The sequence below is a fragment of the Danio aesculapii genome, chromosome 3, assembly GCF_903798145.1.
Source record: "Danio aesculapii chromosome 3, fDanAes4.1, whole genome shotgun sequence".
NCBI lineage: Eukaryota > Metazoa > Chordata > Actinopteri > Cypriniformes > Danionidae > Danio > Danio aesculapii.
Genome location: NC_079437.1, coordinates 59,928,810 through 59,952,003, shown reverse-complemented (window position 1 = coordinate 59,952,003; position 23,194 = coordinate 59,928,810). Strand labels below are relative to the sequence as shown.

Genomic DNA, 23,194 nt, shown 5'->3' with positions numbered 1-23,194 from the left:
ATTCAATTAACTCACGTGTTTCGCATCATGTGAAATTGACTTCATGTTTAACCTGACACTGCTAACTAAATTAAGTGGAAGTTGTTTGATTATTTTTAATTTTGATTGATTTATTGAGATGAGTCCACTAATGTTAACTTCTTATTTTTAGCAGAATCACTGCTTTTATCAACTAAATAAATCTTATCAGTTGCAAATCAGTACACTTAATCAGTACAACTTAACTGAAGACACACATTTCCACTGACTTAAAATATCTGACTTTATTTTAAGAAAATTGTACCCAAGAGCTAATTTACTATAAAAATGCTTACTGATCTCAGAGCAGTGTTAGCACATTAATGATGATTACAATAACACCAAGACCCAAAGCGTGAGTGCTACTCTTCTCCAAGGAGAAACTCCAAAGTTTTTCTCTTAAACGTAAACACACTCAAATGTAAATATTCTGCTCTTAATTCAATCCCATGCTAGGAACTACACATCAATACCACATATCCAATACTAAAATGTACTTAATATAGTTAATGCTAGGTTTGCAACGATTAGAAAATATTAAAATTCTATAAGTAAATGAATACTAATATTGAACTGTTTCCACTCATTGTGTTCCCCTGAGAAAGCCAATACTGTTCTGCTACTTAAACGTATTATTATTCCTTTTTCTGAGACAAAAATTGACCAACTCCACCTCCTCCTAGGCCTTTAATGCTATGACCACCAAACTTTGGCTTTCGGTTTTCCGGAAACTGACCTATTGACTTAACATTGAACCAAATTCATCATAACTCCGAAAGAGAAATTCTTAGAAACATGTGATCTTAGACATGGTAACTACATAGTAAACTGGGGTGTAAGTTTGCCCATTGACTTACAATGTTGAAGAAACTTCAATTTAAAACATAGACTTAAAATCCCATTGACTTAACATTGGATCAAACTCCGCACCACCACCTGATTTTCATACTAGGACATTCTAGTTATCCCTGGCACTTAATATTACAAGTTAAAAATGAGGACAGAATACTTATTAGGTTTAACCACACCACAAAGTCTTTTTTTTCAGTGTATAGTTTATGTTTTGCAGGTATGAGGATAGTTTCATGGTGTCTGACCCCGGTAGCGGAGACCTGGAGGAATGTCAGCCGGCAGACGAAGAGAACGAGCATCTGCGCGTGATGGTTTCTTCTCTGCGTGCAGCGGTGGCGGCTGAACGTGGCCGGCGGGAGGCTGCGGAGAGGGAGTGTGCCGCGGTGCTCCAGGAGTTTGAGCGTCTGGAACAGCGCCTCCTGGGGGCTGAGAGCTGCCAGCGGCGCGTGCACGAGCTAGAGGCAGAGCTTCAGGAGATGCAGCAGCTCCGCAAGTCTCGTGTCTGTCTGCTGAGCGGAGAGGAAGGCCTGGAGCAGACGCTGCTTAACTGTGCACCAGAGACCGACACTCCAGACGAGGCTGTGATGGCGCAGAACGGGGACTCTAATGACGGAGCTGCACCTGTGCGCAAGAGCTGCAGTGACACCGCTCTGGACGCCATCTCTGCGGTCGACGCCTCAGGGAGACGCAAAGGCAGCTACGCTTTACACGCTAACGGCGTCCGCAAGAGAGGCATGTCCATCCTGCGGGAGGTGGACGAACAGTATCACGCACTTCTAGAGAAATACGAGGAGCTTCTTGGAAAGTGTCGTCGCCACGAGGAGAGTCTGCGGCACGCTGAAGTCCAAACGTCTCGACCTGTGTCCAGAGACCCGTCCATGAAGGAGTGCCGGGTCGCGGAGCCACAGCAGCCGCCTCCGCAGACGCCCTCGACTCCTGAGGCTCTGGAGGGCATCAGCCGGCAGGTGGAGGCGGTGGACAAACGGCTGAGCCAGAACACGCCAGAGTACAAAGCCCTCTTCAAGGAGATCTTCTCCCGCTTGCAGAGGACCAAGAGCGATATAAACTCCACCAAAGGCAGGAAAGGTGGGAAATAGACCACTCCCCCACATAGACATCTGAAACATGGCAAACTATGTATGCAAATTACATGTAATGTAATTTGCATATACGTCCATGCATCAGATCCTATATGGGTCTGCTCTTAACTTCTGTGCCACTGGTTTTCGTTCCCTGGTTGTTCATGTAATGTCTTAACTATTCTTTAGGAAATTGTGCCAGAGATATTTAGCGACGGCTGTTATTTAGTGCGACTTATTTGGTGCCACTGATCAAGATAAATGGTGGTTTTCTATTAACAGGAAGTTCGTCTTTTGCGTCAGATGTGCTTTTTTGCCGGGTTGGCCTTTTAGGGTAGACCATATTACTCATTCTTGGTTTAACTGTAACCATATTCATCCTAATGTCGATCAGCGCTGGAAGACATGATGCTGATCCTTGCTGATCGTTTCCTTTCTCACATGTATCACGTCATGGATAATTACAGCCTTGTGTAACCACTTTTGTTCAATATTAAATCACACTTTGCTTTAGAAGGGTTTGCTTGATACGTTTATTACCGATGAACGAGTGAATGAATGATCAGGATGGTCTGCTGTGGGATCGTCTAGATGGAAACCCTTTCCTGCAGAAACCCAAACCCTAGGTCAACAAAAAGTGGCTACTTCCACCAAAAGTTCTAGGAACCGTAAGTGTGAAAACGCCAACAAAACTAGAACTATTGACTTTTGTTATTGCTGGCCTATGTAACACCTAGGAGTATGGATGGATGAAGCATCTACCAGGTGCTTGCAAGGTTATAGTTTCCTACAATGACGAAACCTATTCATTAACGGACTTGTTAAACACACTACATATTCAGTGATGTTCGAGGCACTTCGTAGTAAGACAAACCTATAAGCAGAACTACTTTCAGGGTTTAAAACACCTAGTACTTCTACATTGGCCACTTCTCAAATGGGGGATTCTTGGAAAGAATGAAGGGGAAAGTATACCAAACTTTGACTGCAAATTATTTATTTATTTATTTTTTGAGTCTGTGCAGACAACAAGTTGCACACTATAAAGGGTACTTTGAATGTCTGGCATGGTCCGAAATGCACTGGATCACTGGATCTCTAAATCAGGTGTGTTTAACAAAAGAGGATTAGGATTGAGAACCAGTTCATAAATAGGGGGACTTTAATTCTGAATAAACCAACCCAGGCACTACTGTTGAACTGTCATGCCATTATGAACTTGCCGCATTGAAGATCTGCTTTGTTCAGAATGAAGGGGGTTTCACGCTGGACAACAAGCACTGCATTAAATTCCCTTGTTCCGCACAGGTGTCATATCCAGTTCCTGGAGCGCCGCAGCTCTGCACAGTTTAGTTCCAACCCAAACACCTGATCAAACTAATTGAGTCCTTCAATTTTGTTTGAGACCTACAGGTACGAGAGATGAAGAAGGGATGAAGCCCTCCAGGAACTGGATTTGAAAGCTGTGCTGAACATCTCACCTGCTGCTTCTGACTTGCATTTAAAAAGCCTTTCATCTCGTATAACCTTTCACCAACTAAATTAAGTCACTAATCTCAGTACTGGAGCTCCAACTTGCATCAACACACCTGCCTGGAAGTTTACCTAGTAAGATCTTGATTAGCTTGTTCAGGTGTGTTTGATTAAGGTTGGAGCTGAATTCTGCAGGACACCAGGTCTCCAGGAACACATATAGTGATCTCTGGTCTTAAAGAATGCTTTGGTTTATTTAACGCTCTACATTTTTATTAAATTACATCATCAATGCTGTAAAAGAAATCTTATAAAATTAAAGACATATGAATCATTTGACATGTTCCTTAGGTAGTGTTCACTGCACCCCACCCTTGACCCTTGCACATGGGAAATTGGCTGACGTTGAAGTGTACTTCATTCAAAGATTACACACTATTTGCAGTGTCATCAGGCTAAACTCATAGAAGTGTGACCATGAGATTTCCCTAAGTTACAGCTTGCTCTCTTTAATACCCTTGCTTCTTTCCATCCTGTGATGCCCACTTCTCAGGGGATTTATGGTCAAATAAAACTCCTGTAAAGTGAAACAGAAAATGTGCAGAGTAGCAGGTCATGAGAACCAGGATTGAGAACTACAGGCAGAAAAGGAATACCACCAAGCAGATCCCAGTCCCAAACCCAGGGGAACCAAGTGGATTCTGGACTCTTTCAGTAATAATACAATCTGGTTCTTAACAAGCACCAGCAATGGTAAAACAGAAGCACAAGACTACCCCGTCCACTCTAAGCTGTACAAGATGACCCTGTGTACTCCTAAATTCCAAAAACATTCTGCAGAGCAAGGCTTACCATCTAGAACCCCCCCGGTGAAGTATAACCAAAAGAAGCAATGGTACAACATTGATGTTGGTGAATGAAAGACAGAAGAAACAGTCTGTTGTGAACACTTTAATGTTGACACAGGTGAACAAGTAATCTCCAGCCATCATAGAGAGAAGTACAAACAGATGAAGACACAAGCAGCATTCTGGACCAACAACAAGCTACTAATTAGCAGACGATGTCGCCAAAGGAAGAAAAAGCATGTATAAAACAGTACAGTGATGCATGGGCACATCCTCTCTTCTCTTGTTTGAACGCTGAGGTTAGACTACACCTGGACTGGAGCTGATTTCAGATCTGCTACAAACGCACCTCCATTAAACTTTCCCTTTAGATTTACACACATGCGGAGAGCAGCTCGTCAATACTGGAGGCACGGTCTACGGTGTTTGGTCGTTTTTTAGGTTGAGTAGTTCAATACTTGAGATTTGTTAGTGAAAACACAGCCCTTTTTCGGCTTTGACACATCCTAATCGGCAAGCCACAAAGCAAAAGGGCACATTCTGCTAACGAAGCACCAGTTGTCTTTGGAAAGCAGGAGGTTCGGGATGACTGGAGGTTCCACTAACTTCTACCGGCCTTCACATTTGGTCCATTCTGAATCGAGCTAATTGAACGAGGCAGCAGACGTGCCCGCTAGTCTCCAGAGAGCATCGGTAAAGCCTCAAAATAGATAGGCAGCTCCTCAGTGTCTTTGCTACAGGATTCATTTTAAGGCCACATGGCGATGAAATGGATAAACAAAAACAAACCCTACACCATCAGAGCAGGGCAAGGCTGATTCTTCCGTCAAACCCTACATAGCTAAAACCATATTCGGACACGCACACATTCATACCGGGAGCCGAGAAAAGTCCCGCTTGCTAACGCTTCTGTTATTCTACAGGTAACCACACTACGCTAACCCTAGGCTCATCTCAAAGGCATCGGAGACACGTTCCCACGAAAGGCAAACTTGAGTTGTGAGGGAATGCCAGTGGCAAAATATCAGCAAATCTCTCATTTCACTCATAAAGGCAGATCATGGTTAAAAAACAAAACACAAACAAACGAGGAATGTCGGAGAAGGAAGGAATGACGCGGGATAAACAGGGACACAGAAGGAAGGAAGGCAGGGCGGTGAAGATTACAATAGCAACCATGTCAAAAAAAGTATCCATGAGGTGAACTATTTTTTTAGATTTTTTTTCTCTCCTCTGTTTTTACCTTTTATATACAAACAAACCAAAACACAAAATATGGATTGTGCACGTTTTTGTTTGTTTTCACATATATATTTTCATGAAAAGCCTCAATACTTGTTGGGGAAATGGAGGAAAGGGAGGGAAGAGATGGGATGGAGGGGGACTGCAGGAAAGTGGACGGAGTGAGAAAGATCCTTTTCCTTTAAATCAGTTAATCCAGGATTATGATGTCATTGATGATGATGACGGAGGGAACTGGAGGAGGAAGAAAAGGGGGGGGGGGGGGATAGGAGGATGGCAAGAAGGAAAATGGGGCTCAATCTTTCCAGTCCTTCTTGATGTTCAGGTTCCACTCCCAGGACAGGTGGTCGTGCTTGTCGTCGTCAGTGAACTTGGATTTGATGTTGTAGGTACCGCGGGCCAGCATGCCTTTGGGTGCCTCCTCTAGGGGCGTCAGGAACTCGTATTCATCCGGCCGGGGGCCGTAGCTGCCCACCATGTAGTCGGACTTATCAACTGAAAACAAGAGACAGGAGGTTGGGTTTAAATCATGCGGAGTACACTAGTAGTGTCTGTCTGTGGTTTTTATGCTACTTTTCCAACTCAGACCTCACATTCTTCCCACCTCCATACCTGTCAACATTGGGATGTAAAAATACGGGATACCCCAGATACGGAGCGCATCAGTCAGCATTGATACATGACTGGACCGATTCAGAGATTGCATATGAAGGGTGACAGTCGACGCACAGCTTTAATGGAAATGAAGAGAATGCGGCCATTTTAATATTAATTTCAACGTACGTTCAAGTCAAAATAAAGCGACGCATAATTTAACAGCTCTTGCAGTTACCACATTAGAGATCAGCTCTTTGACGTTACTTTCACTTTTCATAGAAGGATTGAAAACAGGAGAAATACAGGAAAATATTTGTGTGTGAATGAGAGTATGGGTGTTTCCCAGTGATGGGTTGCAGCTGGAAGGGCATCCGCTGCGTAAAACATGTGCTGGATAAGTTGGCGGTTCATTCCACTGTGGTGACCCCGGATTAATAAAGGAACTAAACCGAATAGAAAATAAATGAATGAATGAGTTTCAGTTTAATTGGCTGAAATCACGGTCATTACATGCATACTTTAAGAAAAGTGGCCCTCGGGGATCAGAGTTACGTCCAAGTTAGACTTCACCTGCCTAAACACTCAATTCTCAGTCATTCAAGCAATCCTGAAGGATCTATTTTTCAGGTGTGTTTGATTAGGGATGAACAGTGGGGTCCTACAAGACTGGTGTTGCCCACCCCTGTCCCAGAGTATGCTGTAAGTGTGGACTTAAGTGTGGTTATGGAAAACTTAATTGTTAATACTTTTTTTGTAATACGAAAATTCCATCATTCACTTTCCTTCGGCTTCATCCCTTATATTTCAGTGGTTGCCACATCGGAATGAACCACCAACTATTCCAGCATACGTTTTACGCAGCAGATGCCCTTCCAGCAGCAACCCAGTACTGGGAAACACCCCCACACACTACGGCCAATTTAATTCGTCAATTCCCCTATATCGCATGTGTTTGGACTGCGGGGGAAACCGGAGCACCTGGAGTAAACCCACTCGAACACAAGGAGAACATGCAAACTCCACACAGAAATGCCAACTGACCCAGCTGGGACTTGAATCAGCGACCTTCTTGCTGTGCTGTGAGCCCACAATGCTATCCACTGAGCCGCCGCGTGATACAAACATAAAATAAATGTACTATAAGAACCCGACTACTAGACGGACAGTTACCCTGCATTATTGTCTGGAGCTGCAAGTGATTATATCTGAACTTAGTTTAGAAGTTTTGAATCACAAAGCCTGAACACTGATGATGATGATGATGATGATGATGATGATGATCGTAACTCTCCTGATTTTGACCTTCAGTAAACAATAATTAATGTTCAAATACACTTGAATTGATCTCGTCATAACCAACAAAAGAACCTGTTTCTGCTGAATCACAGTGCCACCTAGTGGTGTGACTGACGGGACTCAGAGTTCAGAAGGCACTTTCTACATCAGAAATGTCCCAGTTTATCGGCTTTCACAAAGTTTAACTTCATATTTTTAGTTTAATTCAACACAAATGTTAGGGCAGGAGTATTTCTACATTGTTTTTACAGCGTACATTTACTGAATCCACAATCCAGTGAAGGGATAGTTCTTCACTCATCTTATATGTTTCAGACCTTCCTAAGTTTCTTTCTTTGACAAAAGTCGTCAAAACCATTGACTTCCACAGTATCTGTTTTTCCTACTATGGAAGTCGATGGTTACGAGGTTATGAACATTCTTCAAAACATCTTGTGTTTCAAAGAAGGAAACAAGTGAAAGATGAGTGAAGAATTCTCTCTCTTTTTATCTAAATAATCCCTTTAAAAGAAGAGTGATTTGAGGAAGAGTGCACAGAGATGCATCCTCTATTTTTCTTCTCCCTATAAGAACAAATAGAAAAGATCTGCCCTCATGACCAAAATATTGGGTTGAGTGTTTGAGCACTTACTCTTCACCCCTTTCCTGAAGGTCTGCTGTACATACTTCAACCCGGAGACGATCTCTTTGTTTACCTGTGAACAGATCAGTTTATGAGAGATTAACAGCTGTACTGGGTTAATGTGATCCATCAATCAGCATGTCCTTTACATGCACTCAGTGGAGCCAGAATATACTTGCTAATCATTTTGCTTTCAACTTTTATGTATATACACACTCACCGGCCACTTTATTAGGTACACCTGTCTAACTGCTTACTAACGCAAGTTTCTAATCAGCCAATCACATGCCAGAAACTCAATGCATTTAGGCATGTAGACAAGGTCAAGACGATCTGCGGCAGTTCAAAACGAGCATCAGAAGAGGGAAGAAAGGGGATTTAGGTGACTGAGCGTGGCATGGTTGTTGCTGCCAGAATGGCTGGTCTGAGTATTTCAGAAACTGCTGATCTACTGGGATTTTCATGCACAACCATCTCTAGGGTTTACAGAGGATGGTCTGACAAAGAGGAAATATCCAGTGAGCGGCAGTTCTGTGGGCAACAACATGAAAGCATGGATCCATCCTGCCTTGATCAACGGTTCAGGCTGGTGGTGGTGGTGTAATGGTGTGGGGGATATCTTCTTGTCACACTTTGGGCTCATTAGATCCAATTGAGCATCGTGTCAACACCACAGCCTACCTGAGTATTGTTGCTGACCATGTCCATCCCTTTATGACCACAGTGTCTCCATCTTCCAGCAGGATAACACACCATGTCATAAAGCGCAAATCATCTCAGACTGGTTTCTTGAACATGAAAATGAGTTCACTTTACTCAAATGGCCTCCACAGTCACCAGATCTCAATCCAATAGAGCACCTTTGGGATGTGGCGGAATGGGAGATTCGCATCATGGACGTGCAGCCGACAAATCTGCAGCAACTGTGTGATGCTCTCATGTCAATTTGGAGCAAAATCTCTGAGAAATATTACCAGTAGCTTGTTGAATCTCCCCCACCAGGAATTAAGGCAGTTCTGAAGGCAAACGGGGTCCAACCTGGTACTAGTAAGGTGTACCTAATAAAGTGGCCGGTGAGTGTAATAATCAAATGTGATCAATTACATTTAATTGAGTGGATTATAACAGAAACTAATGTGCAGTTTTGGACAAATGTATGTAAACTCTCAGCAGATTTACACCAAAACTAACTCTGTGTGTGTGTTTTGGTGATATCAGTCTGACCTTGAAGCTGATCTTTATCCTGTACTCCACTCCTTCCTTCAGTATAAACGACTGCTTCTTAAAGGACTCCAGATCACCTGAGAATAAAACACACACACCAGAGAGTTACTACAGCTGCCACAACATCCTAGTGAACGCGCACACACACACACACACACACACACACACACACACACACACACGTCAGATGGGGTTTGGACTGTTTTTACAGGAGTGAATGACAGACTGCAGTTGAATCCTGTTTCCAGCAGATGGCTGCAGGACACACACACACACACACACACACACACACACACACACACACACACACACACACACACACACACACACACACCTGTCTCTGCTAGTGGCGCTCTCAGACCGCTGTGCTTTAACTAGGTTATGTGACACTGAGATTTACCACTGCTTTGATTACAGTACAACCGCTGATAATGGATAAATAAAGCAGAACTGGCCTCAGATGGTGACGTCACAGGATATACAGGGTGAATGTGAATAAACAGCACATTTAACTATATGCAGCAGAGTTCTCACACCTTTTACAGACGTCAAATTTAGGCATTTTAATTCTTTTACAGCAGTGATAAACTACATATTTACATAAATAACATGCGTACTTCAGCTTTTATCAGGTGCTATTATCGTACAGTATAGCACTGTGGTAATGAAAGGTTTTAGTTGAATGTTTTACACTCTTACTTACATCTTACATGTGTCTTACTTCATCTTAAATGAATATTTACTGTAATTTCATGCATTGTTAATTATTTCATTTATAAGTTTATTAGGAATAGGGTCGGGTATCGTTTGGGGTTATTTTGATACCTGCACAGAAATAGCAGAGAAAGCTGCAGAGATTGTGTGTGTACTCACCCTGCAGGTCTAGAACCAGCGGCGCAGGAGCGGTCTCGCACATCAGCGTGAGCCGCGTCACCTGAACATTGGGGGCGCTGGGATCTGTGAAGACGAGAAAAACACACATAAAAGAAAAGCATTAGCGTTTATAAATCCGCAGTAGAGCTGTGCGATATTGGAAAGATCTTTTATATACACTGCTTTATATTTCAGCAGATGACTTCAAAAGTTTGATCACTTAAACGACAAAGCGAAGTAGACCATAAGATCCTCAAAAACTAGACATCATGTTAAGATCCATTCAAAAACAAATGAAATGTGATGATCTGAAACTTTAATGAGTGACAAACATGCAAAACAATGTAAGAAATCAGCAGGGGGCAAATACTTTTTCACACCACTGTATATACATACACCGTGGCTTCTTGTACCTCTCTGATATTTGCCGCCAGTTTATCAGGAAGTGACGATTTTGTTTTCTTTTGCTTCTCATTGGATGGAAACTCTTAATTGGCATTTGTTTTATGAGATATTCCAGCTTCATGCGTGAATCGAATTCACTTATTCTGATGGAAACACTGTCAGACACTGTCTCGGGAATGTTTTCCATGAAGCTCAGATTGTTTGCACAGAGATCAGGGCGGATTATTAGTTTTGTCAGCCGATAAAAGGACGAGAGAATGGGTGTATTTGCAGAAGATGTTTGACAACACAACTGTCCGCTGATTTGTTTTCTCTGTGGCTCGTTCTGCAAGCAAACATCACAGTTTTGTTTAGAGTAGAGCCAAGAGTCCCGTCACAGCGGAGAAACACACACTGCAACAAATGCATTTCTGACCCTTAGGGTTTTTGTCTTGTTCCTAGCCCAAATGTCTGACAATACCTAAATCAAAAATCATTTTCTAGACGAGCAAACAATTTCAAATAACACATTAATAATAATACATTAATAATAATACATTTTCAAGTCAAATAATCTGCCAATGGAGTCAGCAAAATAATCTTGTTCATGCTTTAAAGTAAGATTATTTAGCTTGTTTTCAGGAAAATAAATCACTTAATTTTCAGAATTACCTCTGAAAACAAGACTAATTTTTTATTCGTGTCCAAAAACGCTTCTTAATTTAAGACTTTTTAGATATTCGGACTAGAAACAGTTTTTTTGTAGATGTCAGTAACAACTTAAGTAATCCAAACATACAAGAACAACAAATCTGATTAGTTTAGAAATGACGTTATGTGTACTAAAGTGAAATGACACAGAGAAAAAGTATCGAACACATAAAGAAAGGAAGGCGTAAAAAGGCATGGAACGACCAGACAGCAGCTGGAATCTCTAAACGCTTTCTTATTTTGAGATTTCTTGTTTCTAGTCCAAATAATTATAAATTCTTAAATCAAGAAGCATTTTCTAAACAATCAAAACATTGTCTTCAGAAATGAGTCAAAATTAGGAGAGTTTTTCCTTAAAACAAGCTAAATAATCTGCCGAATGTAGCAAGCAAAGTAAACTGATCTCAAAGTGTAAAGATTTTAAGAGTGATTTCAGGTAAAACTCACTTTCATTTTAACAATGTTTTGCTTGTCTTGAAAATGCTTCTTGATTTAAGAAACTTTTTATATTTTGACAAGAAACAAGACAAAACTTTTACTTAAAAAAAGCATTATTGGGGACTCAATGAGGACTAATGTGACCCTAGACCACAAAACCACTCAGAAAGGTCATCTTTTGGAATGTAGATTTACACACTTGTCAATAAATACCATTCCCATTGATATGCATTGATAGTTATGATATGACAATATTTAGCAGAGACGCGATTGAAAATCTGGAATCTGAGGGTTCAATGGAAACACTGATAAAAATCAGCTGTCCAGTGATCATGTTGAGCAAATTAAGCTCTTGGCAGTGCACAACACCAATCAAAAATTGAGTTTGGATACATTTATGATAGAAAAATTACCAAAATATCCTAATGGAGCATGATCTTGGCTTAATATTATTAATTCTTTTAAACAAATCTATCAATGAGACAAATACAATTAAGATACTTAAAACTGGCTTTGTTGAAATAAAAAATGTAAAATTAAACTCAATAACAGATGATCTGAATGTTCAAATTAAATTTAAAAAATGAAGCTTACGTTTGTATTGTTTTAATATCTCTAAATTAAAAAATACACACAATATATATATATATATATATATATATATATATATTAACTGCTTGTTCGAACTATGTATTTAAGACGAGCTGAATCAACAACTCTCGAGTTTTTTTGGGATAACTTAATTTTTTTGTGTCAAATCTACTTAAATCTGGAAAAAATCAAGTTACCTTAATCTATTAGTGTTGTTACAGCATGAAGGAATTGTGTTGTGAACTCAACAGTGTGCTGTTATGAGCCCCAAACTGACCACATCTGTAGTTTTTTTATTTTCACATAGCATTCATTGCTTAGTCCCTTATTTATCAGGGGTCGCCACAGTTGAAGGAACCTCCAACTATTCCAGCATATGTTTTACAATGCAGATGCCTTTCCAGCCACAATCCAGTACTGGGAAACACCCATACACTCTATAGCGCATGTGTTTGGACTGTGGGGGAAACCAGAGCACCTGGAGGAAACCCACAGCAACACTGGGAGACCATGCAAACTCCACACAGAATCGCCAACTGTCCCAGCTGAGGCTCGAACCAGCGACCTTCTTGCTGTGAGGCCACAGTGCTAACCACTGAGCCACCGTGCCCCCTATCACATAGCAAGATATCACAAAAACTGCAGTGTGATCCAATGTCGAGCACAAGTAATTGAGATTTGGAAACGATAAAACAAAAGGTGTGTGTCTGTATCAGGAAGATCCAGTTTTGTTTAGGGAAACTGCAGAAATGTAAGACAATGTACCTGATCCTGGATAACAGAACCGGGGATTTCCCAAACGCAGCTCATTCTGATGCTAATGAATCTTTCTGAACACGCGGCCCCTGCAGACGTGACCTGGTTTTGGGGTCTGTGTTACCCAAGAGTCTGGAGCTCCAGCCCAGAACAACATGATTTACTCAAGTAGGACAAACTCCTGGATCAACAATATCAGACAGACGGTGCTGGAACCAACACACGGATCTGGAGCAAACGCACACGCTGACTGCTCTGACCAACACTCAACGTTCCCAAAACATCCTCTAACTCACGTACAATCATGCGCACACACACACACACACAATAACTCAAGTACAATCATGCACACATACACTCATGAATGTGCACACACGCACATACAATCATGCACACACTCACGCACACACCAACTCATGTAAAATCATGCGCACACACACATACACGCACACACACACACACACACTAACTCAAGTACAATCATGCGCACACACACACTCATGCACACGCACACACTAACTCACATACAATCATGCGCACACACGCACACGCAAACTCACGTACAATCATGCGCACACACACACACACACTAACTCACGTACAATCATGCGCACACACACACTCACGCACGCACGCACACACACTAACACAAGTACAATCATGCACACACACACTCATGAATGTGCACACGCGCACGTACAATCATGCACACACTCACGCACACACCAACTCATGTACAATCATGCGCACACACACATACACACACTCATGCACGTGCACACTACTACACGCACACACTCACTCATGCTCACACACTAACACATGCACAATCACGCACACACATTCTCACAGGTATCCACTAACGCACACACAATCACGCAGGTACACACACACATGCACACACATGCACGCACAAACACGATCACGTGCGCACACACACACTCATGCACCCAAGCCCCCCGCCAATCAAAGCAGCTAAAACTGAACGTGTGCTGAAAGAGCAGCAGGTCAGGGGGATGCAGGCTGGTCCAGGACCTGCTGTACAACCCGAGATGTGCGTTGACACAGTCAAATAGGTCAGCGCACAGAGACACAGTGGAGACAGGGACACACACACACACACACCTGCAGCCACAGCGCAGGAGCCCAGCAGTGCCTCCTTGTACTTGCGCAGGCTTTCGTCATCCTGGTCCAGCTCCTGGATCTCCTGCAGGCTCTTCTGCGCCGGAGCCTTGTAGTTCACCGATTCCCCCTGCTCGTTCTCAGCTGCGATAGCGGCTAACTGCTCTGGGGTGGGCTCCTGCTCGGCCATGATGGACAGCTGGAGGAAACAACACACACACACACACACACACACACACACACACACACACACACACACACACACACACACACACACACACACATTAAAACAAGTCCTGTTATAATGTCAACTTCCCTTAGTGAGTTACCAAAATATTTACAGCATGACATATAACACAAACGGTGGCTCAGTGGTTAGCACTGGCGCTTCACACCAAGAAGGTCACTGGTTTGAGTCCCGGCTGGGTCAGTTGGGTTTCTGTGTGGAGTTTGCATGTTCTCTCAGTGTTGGTTTCCCCCACAGTCCAAACACATGCGCTATAGCTGAACTGATCAACTAAATTCAAGGTAGTGTATGAGTAAATGAGAGCGTATAGGTGTTGTTATGTGTGTATATTAGAATAGTTGGCGGTTCATTCCGCTGTGGCAACCCCTGATAAATAAGGGACTAATCTGAAGGAAACAATATAAACACTCCATCAATTAATGTGATCAGATTCCTTACAGACTTTACAGCTGAGATAAACAAAATAAGACCCCTTTAAAGGTACAGTTCAGCAAAGTTGACGTCATTAGGGCTGTGCAATCAATCGAATCGCGATTTGAATCTGTGATTAGCGAATCGCAAGAGGCTGCGATATGAAATATACGTTTTATATGATAGACCCAGATGCGACTTTCTCCAGAATATGAAATATTATAGGAAATACTGTGAATAATTCCTCTGCTAAACATTATTTGGGAAATATTTATTTTTTAAAAATTCACAGGAGGGCGAATAATCTTGACTTCAACTGATAATCGTTTTGAATAACTGTGATTACAATTATGACCAAAATAATCCTGATTATGATTTCTCCCATAATCGAGCAGCCCTAAACCGAACTATGCAGAACGCTCACAATAAAACAAACACACAGGAAAGCGCGGACAAGTGGGATGATGGCGCCTGCCGCTTCAGAAGCATTAACAGATGAATTAGTATCAAAGAAAAACAGCATGTCAGTAATATGGAAATATTTTGGTAAGTCACAGAGCTGTCGCACATGGAAATACAACTATCAGCACCTATAAAAGCACCACTGGCAGCTATATGAGGAGCGTCTTGCTAAAAAGTCAACTAAAAGTATTGCCAGTGACACTCAATCTAGTAGCTAGCAACAGCAAAGTACAATTCCAGAGTTGTTTGCAGCTGTTACACCATCTGAAAAAAAACATCCTGAAGGCACCAGGAGATAACTAACGCCATAACTCACTACTGAGAAAAATGAGTGTTTAATTTCTGAATATTAATAAACAAATTTGAATAAAAGTTGAAGGTAATATCTCTTTTTTTAAGCTTCTTTTTCAACACTCACTGCATTTTAGCAGTAAGAAGCTTAAATACAGAATATGGAGCTGAAGATTGACTACATAATTAAATCACAAATCAAAATAAAAATAATAATAATAATAATAATAATAATAATAATAAATCAAAAAAATCCCAATATCTGCCAAAAAAAGAAAACAAATAACATTTTTAAAAAGCGCAATTAGATATTTCCCCCAATCGCACAGCCCTAATCGTCATTTACTCTTCACTTTTTTTCCAAACCTGTTTGACTTTCTTTCTTCCGTCAAACAGAAAAGCCGATATTTAGTAAAATCTTATAACCACTGACATTTGTTTTTTTTTTTCTATAATGGAAGTCACTTTCCAACATTCTTCAAATTCTCTTCTTATTTTGAGCGCGTTCAATAGAATGATTAAACTTATAAAGGTTTTTTACTAGACGTATGTTAATATTCAATAATTCAATACAGCGTTAAAATTAACATGCACAATATTGATATCATTGATCACCTCAAAATATAATTATTTATTATTTAAACTTGGAATATTCTTTAAAAACACATTTTCATTTGTTAATCTGGCCAACAACACTGACATTTTGATGACTATTAACTGGCCCTCGTTACAGTAAAGCTCCGTTTATTAACATCAGCTAATTTAATAAGAGTCAATGTAATGACAACAGCAAAAGCATTTATTGCTCTTAGCTAATGGTAATTCCTTAATGCCTAATAATGTATAAAAATAAATAAAGATAATAGTAAATAAGTATTTAACATGGCCCCATTTTTCTCAGAAAACATATTTCTAAAGGTGCAGTTGACTTGAAATTTTCACTAGATGTTGCTAACAACCAAAGAAATGCATACATGCAAAGAAAACAAAACTAATTAGCTTACAAGTTATGTGTAATAAAATGAAATGATGCAGGGGAAAAGTACTGAACACATGAAGAAAGGGAGGTGTAGAAAGACCAGACAGTAGCTGAAATCTCTCAGTAGTTCTTCAGCAACCCTCTGCTCTTCCTCAGTGTAAATGAATATCAGCTGCTTCAGTCCAACATCTACATTAGCAGATGATGAAGATGAAACCAGGGTGGACATTTCAGCAAGACAACGATCCAAAACACAGCTGAGGAAACTCTCAGATGCTTTCAGAGAAAGAAAATTAAGATGTAGAATGGCCCAGCCAATCACCTGATCCGAATCCAATAAAAAACAAAACAAAAATAAAGCTCAGATTTGATAGACGAGACCCACAGAACCATCAAGATTTTGACACTCTGTGTAAGTCTGAAAAACTCACACCTGAGCAATGCATGTGACTTTATTCTCCATATGAGAGGCGTCTTTAAGCTGCCATCACCAAAAATTTAAATAGAAGGGGATAGCGTTTTTTAATATATAAAGTATTAAACACATTTCAGTAGTTCAGTACTTTCTCCTCGTGTCAGTCTATTGTTATTACACAACAATCTTTTCAGTTTAGTTTTTTTAATGTTTGTATTGTTTGGGTTTTTACCAAAATCTCGTTCAATTCCATGTCAACAGCACCTCTGGAAATATTATTCCCAGAAAAAAACATGACGTGTTCAATAGTTTTCCCCTATTGTAATAAAACTGAGGCTATTATAATAACATGGCTATTTCTCACTGTTGATTTTAATGCATTAACTACAATAGTTATTAACTACTACACTTTATAATGTTTTTGCAATTTAATTTGTTTAAAACTCTGAACATATTCATAGAACGAAGCATTTTTTGTTATTATACCTGTTAAAGTAATCTTTCTAGCAGATTAGGTCAACCATCATGCTAAAAGCTTTAGCGAGTAGTAAATCTGACACCAGCAGAAGTCTATTTGTAACCCCTTGAGGGTCATTAAACACACAAGTTTGAGTTTTTGGGTGAACTATCCCTTTAAGGGTGAGTAAAATGAAAAAAACATTGTCCTTTTCAAACGTGGCCCAAATATCAGCCATCTGACCCACATACAGTCATGTGATTAGTTTCTCCTGCATGTTAATTTTTAATAACATTAATGAATTTGAAATGAATTCACCACACAGGCACACACACAGACACAGGCACACACACAAGCTCCAGCCAGATCTGCGACAGAGGTGGACTTGAGAAAGTGGCCTAATGTGGGCATCTGTCTTCAGCACTGTTGCATTGGTGGCCAAAGCCAATTACTGCAGAGCCTCAAATATACCGCACTCACACAATCATATTTAAAGCTTAATATAAAACTAAAACCTAAAGGGATAGTTCAGCCAATAATGAAAATGTCCCATTAATTCCCTCACCCACACTGTCATCAAATATGTAGGACTGTTATTCTGCAGTAGATCATTAAAGAAGGTTGAGCTGAATTCGTGGCTTTTTGTGGTGACAGGTTAAGATTAACAATAAACACATACAAACAAGTCTAAAAATCAATAGCCGTGGCTCCTGATGACACAATGAGGTTTGAGAATAGCATACTATCATCTCAAAAACTGCAAGAATCAGATGCTTTGTTTCCATTGAAGACTTGGAGAAACTTGTTCATGCTTTTATCAGCAGCAGGGTGGATTACTGTAACGGCCTCCTCACTGTCCTCCCCAAAAAGACAGTCAGAGAGTTACAGCTCATCCAGAACGCTGCGGCCAGAATTCTGACCAGAAGCAGAAAATCAGAGCACATCACACCTGTCCTCAGGTCTTTACACTGGCTCCCAGTTACATTCAGAATAGATTTTAAGGTATTATTACTTGCCTATAAATCACTAAATGGCCTAGGACCTCAATACATTACAGATATGCTCACTGAATACAAACCCAACAGATCACTCAGATCTTTAGGATCATATAAACTAGAAATTCCAGTCACAGAACAGAACAGAGAGTTCAGTCAAAGCAGGGTGAATCGGCTCTCAGGAACTAACAGCGCCCCCTACTGCTGGAATCAGCTTCCAGAAATGATCAGATGTGCTCCAACATTAGGTTCATTCAAATCAAGACTTAAAACACATCTGTTTAGCTGTGCCTTTATCGCATACCTGCCAACATTTGTGTCTGAAAATCGGGGACACCGGAGGGGTGGGAGGTGAGGTGTCTGAATAACAAAGATGAGAACCGGGTTAGTAACTGTACTGTGGTGTTACTAACTGTATTATGGAGCGGGTTTCGGGCGGCCACTGCGATCGGATACTATACCAAAGTTGGCAACACGGGTGTTACAGACTGTACCAAAAAACTGAAGAATGGGGGTGGGGGGTGGTTAAAAATTATGGGAGTTTTCCGGGAGAAATAACAAAACAGGAGGGTGGTGGGAGATGGCTCTGAAATACGGAAGACTCCTGGGAAAAACGGAAGTGTTGGCAGGTTTGTTTTACCAAATGAGCACTGTGCTATGTCCGACAGATCGCAGACTTATGTCTTTCGTTTTTTTTTCATTGCTTTAAAACCTGTTAAACACATTAATCATTTATATTCTTTGTTGTTTTTATTCTCTTATACTTGTTGCTTTTATTCTTGTTTATGTAAAGCACTTTGAATTACCAATGCGTATGAAATGTGCTATCTAAATAAGCTTGCCTTGTCAAGCAAAATGATAGCTCCGTGTAAGAAATTGAACATTATTTACAATATTATTAGCTTTAATCCACAGCCTTGGCTCATGTGTGAACGTAGTCTGATTGCAGTCTATTTGCTTTGATGACGAATGCACAATCAACAATATCATCAATAAACTGCATCACCTGACCTCCCGCCCAATCACACGCCTTCACGCAATTTTCAACAAAGCTAATGGACTAGATTCGCACGTGCGCCGATATCCATTTGACCAGTGGATTAAACTAATAATATAGTAAATAATGTTCAATTTCTTACACTGAGTGATCGTTTCGCTTTTCAAGACCTCAGTGTGTTGTCAGGAGTAGTGTGGTCATGATACTGGAATTCGATACCAGTTCATCAGAGGATCGCTCGTATGTCAGCTTATAGACAAACCAGCTGACGGACGTGACTTTGAAATGCTCCAGTGTCCCTGTTTCTGTTGTTAAACTCAGTAAACAGCGGTGAGTTCGGTGAACTAATGACCTTCACGGCCAATCACAGCCATTTCTGTTGAGCATGTGAACACAACAGCAAATCAGCGCTGTTTAAGAACGCGCTCAAATGTTAGCAGGAAATGGACGTTATTAAACTTTCAGTATCGATTGGTATCGAATTCCAGTATCATCATGGCAAAGAAATTAGTTATTAAAACTATTATGTTTAGAAATGCATCAAACAACAATGATTTCATTTTGACTTCAACTGTATAATCATAATATATCGCACAACAATAATGACAGGCCTACGTACAATTACAAATCTTCCAAGTGATGTAGTATATAAACACTATTGCACTGAACACACACTCACAAAGTGATTTATAAACAAATATGGTTGACAAATAACTAAACCTGTGAGAGCTCTACTGAATGAAGATGTGATCGAGTGACTGGACGTGTTGAAGATTTCCAGAGAGCGACTGCAGAGGATCAGTGCTGCTGCAATGCAGAAAACCCCTCAGTGTTTCCGCTTCTGCAGCTTTGCTAATATACAGACACCTCGCCGCGGCCATTTACTGTCCTTACATGGTATTAGCTTGCTAAACACACACACAATCACACTCATAACAGAACTGAATCACTTTCAGCTTGCTACTGGACACACACACTCACGCACGCACACACGAGATGCATCGGCAAAAGACCAAACGCAATTTAGGGCTGCACACTTTAGATTAGATAAGACTTGTCATTACACATGTACAAGGTAAGGAAACACAAGTCATTGTATAACAGTGGTTTGCCCTGTAGACAATCGAAAACAAATATTGCTTAAGGAGGTAATAATATTGCCCTCAAACTGCTTTTATTCTAGCTGAAATAAAACAAATAAGACTTTCTCCAGAGGAAAAAATATTGTAGGAAATACTGTTAAAATTCCTGAATCTGTTAAACATCAATTGGGAAAGATTGGAAAAAGCAAACAAATTCACAGGAGGGCGAATAATTCTGACTTCAACTGTATATACATGCATACTAGGCTTGGGCGGTAATATGGCTAAATATGCGTGTGCGTGATTGTCAACACGGTACAGTGTGGAGGAGAGCGAGAGAGAGAGCTGAGGTAAGATGGCGAGTCGCGCACCAAGTGACCTGATCTCGGAAAAGAACTGCAGTTTGGCAGCATTTCGGGTTTCGACCGAACAAGAAGGGAGATGTGGTAAATACGAACTAGTGGTCTGCATTTCTGCTGCTGTACCGCGGGACCCGACCAGATTTTTTTTTGAGTGTGGGAATAAATTTCCGAATAAATCGCGGGAGCGGTCGGTAACTCTGGTGTAAGTTGAACACGCGCAAAATTATCATATTTACACCACCAGCATAACATGTTAGCCATGAAGAGATGTTTGTACAACAAAATACAGGCAGTAAAAAAAAACTACGGACATATATTTCAACATTTAAATCAGCCCCAGAAATAATCTGCATGTGCGTTACTCTCGACTGCACACTGAGAGAAACCGAAAGTAACCCGAACATATAGTGCAGTACTTTAAACGTCCAGTAGGTGGCAGGTCAAAACCACAAGTGGCTATATGCGACTGCACAACAATAATAGTGATTCAAAAATATATGTTTTGTTGGGCCGAATCTCGTATTTTTTATTTTTTAAAGATTTATTTTTTGGCTATTTTGCCTTTATTATATAGGACAGTATTTAGGACAGGAAGCGAAGTTGGAGAGAGAGAGGGGAGTAGGGTAGGAAAATGTCCTCAAGCCGGGATTCGAACTCGTGACGCCCTGACGTGCTACTGCACCATATGTCGACGCGCTAACCACTAGGCTGTTGCGCTGACAAATCTTGTATTTTTTAAGCCAGTTGCGGGACGGAGGGAGGAGGAGGAGTGGCGCAAATGGCCCGCGGGCCAGCAGGTTGAGACTCCTGTACCACAGGAATAAGAACGACTAAATTTCATACAGGAATAACAGCACAACTGTGTATTAGAATAATCCTTTTATTTACTTTCCTTGATGAAGTAATGATGGCATAATGATGACGTATTTATTTTCAGCTGCGCAGGGCTTAAATAAAAATGGCGTTTTCGAATGAAGATAAGAGTTTGATCAAAGGTTTACGAGAACTGAAAGGTTACAGTGCTCCACGTTTTCTTTGTGAATTTCCGACTAAAAACTGGACACAAGGTGGACTGGATTACTTGTTGGCGAAAATTGATCGCACTGGATCAGCATGTCGTGTCGGAGTGGTGGTCCACGCACTGCCCATACTGTTGAAAATATCACCACTGTCAAAGACATGGTACCGAACACCAAGAAGATGCACACATCGCACTGTCCAACAGATTTCATGGGAGTCTGGCAATAAACATTGCTTTATTTCTGTGCGTGCTAATTTAGTTTGCAAGTAATAAAACTGAAACGTTCTGTCAATATTTGGGTTATCATTGTATAACTAATGCGGTGATTTAAAGCAGGTGAGGTGGAAAGCCCATACATATCATATAATTTCATCTACTTGCCATCTAAGCACAAAATATAAAGTTACAAAATATAAATTGACAATAAATTAATTCTGTTTGGAGACACGGTGTGTATATATAAAAAGAAAATGAGCACTTTCTCTAAAGATTCAGGACTTCATTTGCCTCTCAGTGGAAAGATAAATTATCGTCACTGACAGTGATCAAAATAAACACCAGAAAATAACGTGTAACAAGTTTTATCTCCATATCCCCATTCCCTAATGACCAAGCATTGGCTTTTAAGAGTGTGTCAACAACAGCACTCAAATATTAGCAGGAAATTAACGTTTTAGACATTTTAATATCAATTAGTAACGAAGTCGACACTTTTGACAACTCAAAGTCGCACATATGAACAAAGACATGAACGGGACATCCAGTAAACATCGAAAAACAGAGATCCCCACAGAGAGAGAGATGTACTAGCACAGCCTGTAGGTCTGCTGTATGAAAGACAGATGTGTGTTTTGCGTAACACTTCGACAAGCTCAAAAACACTTCAAAAGCAAGAGACGTAGAGAGTTTTAGCGGTGAAAAGTCATAAAAATGCTGAAAAATCTATCCTGCGGCATCACTTATCATTAAATTGGCGATAAACGAGTAAATTACACGATCAATAAAAGAGCGTAGCATTCTAGCAGGGTCTTCAAAGTGGTGAAAACAGTCTTCTCAGTCTTGGCAACCTTTGGATTTGGCCAGACTCAGACAGAAATGCAGATAACACGGCTCTGCTTTTTCCATTCGGGGCCTCAGCTCTTTCTCTCAGGACAGAAAAAAAGAGAGAGGTCGTTCTTCACCAGCGATTTTTGGCACTGTGATATAGGGTTTGAAGATCAGGAGACAGAGAGAGACTCAAAACGATCCTCATATTAGCATTAAACCAAGCGAGTCCTTAGTCCAGTCACCTTCATGCAGACTGGACATCTTCTCTAAGGGGTAGCCTGATATTTATCGTCTATGATAAT

At 40.8% G+C, this 23,194-nt stretch overlaps 2 protein-coding genes across 3 annotated transcripts in view; one reads left to right on the top strand and one right to left on the bottom strand.

The window, feature by feature from the left end:
* cdr2l (cerebellar degeneration-related protein 2-like) overlaps positions 1-2,465 on the top strand; it is a 33,100-nt gene extending 30,635 nt beyond the window's left edge. For both annotated transcript variants that reach the window (XM_056454346.1, XM_056454345.1), the window contains exon 6: positions 1,088-2,465. In XM_056454346.1, coding sequence (XP_056310321.1) covers positions 1,088-1,967 — 880 coding nt within the window. In that variant the 3' untranslated portion in view covers positions 1,968-2,465. The remainder of the gene's footprint in view (positions 1-1,087) is intronic.
* Positions 2,466-4,360: 1,895 nt separating this feature from the next.
* Positions 4,361-23,194, bottom strand: part of arhgdia (Rho GDP dissociation inhibitor (GDI) alpha) — a 43,979-nt gene continuing 25,145 nt past the window's right edge. The window contains exons 2-6 of the mRNA XM_056454344.1: positions 14,130-14,325; positions 10,125-10,208; positions 9,252-9,328; positions 8,037-8,100; positions 4,361-6,007 (exon numbers count right to left, since the gene is read on the bottom strand). Coding sequence (XP_056310319.1) covers positions 5,808-6,007; positions 8,037-8,100; positions 9,252-9,328; positions 10,125-10,208; positions 14,130-14,316 — 612 coding nt within the window. The 5' untranslated portion in view covers positions 14,317-14,325 and the 3' untranslated portion in view covers positions 4,361-5,807. The remainder of the gene's footprint in view (positions 6,008-8,036; positions 8,101-9,251; positions 9,329-10,124; positions 10,209-14,129; positions 14,326-23,194) is intronic.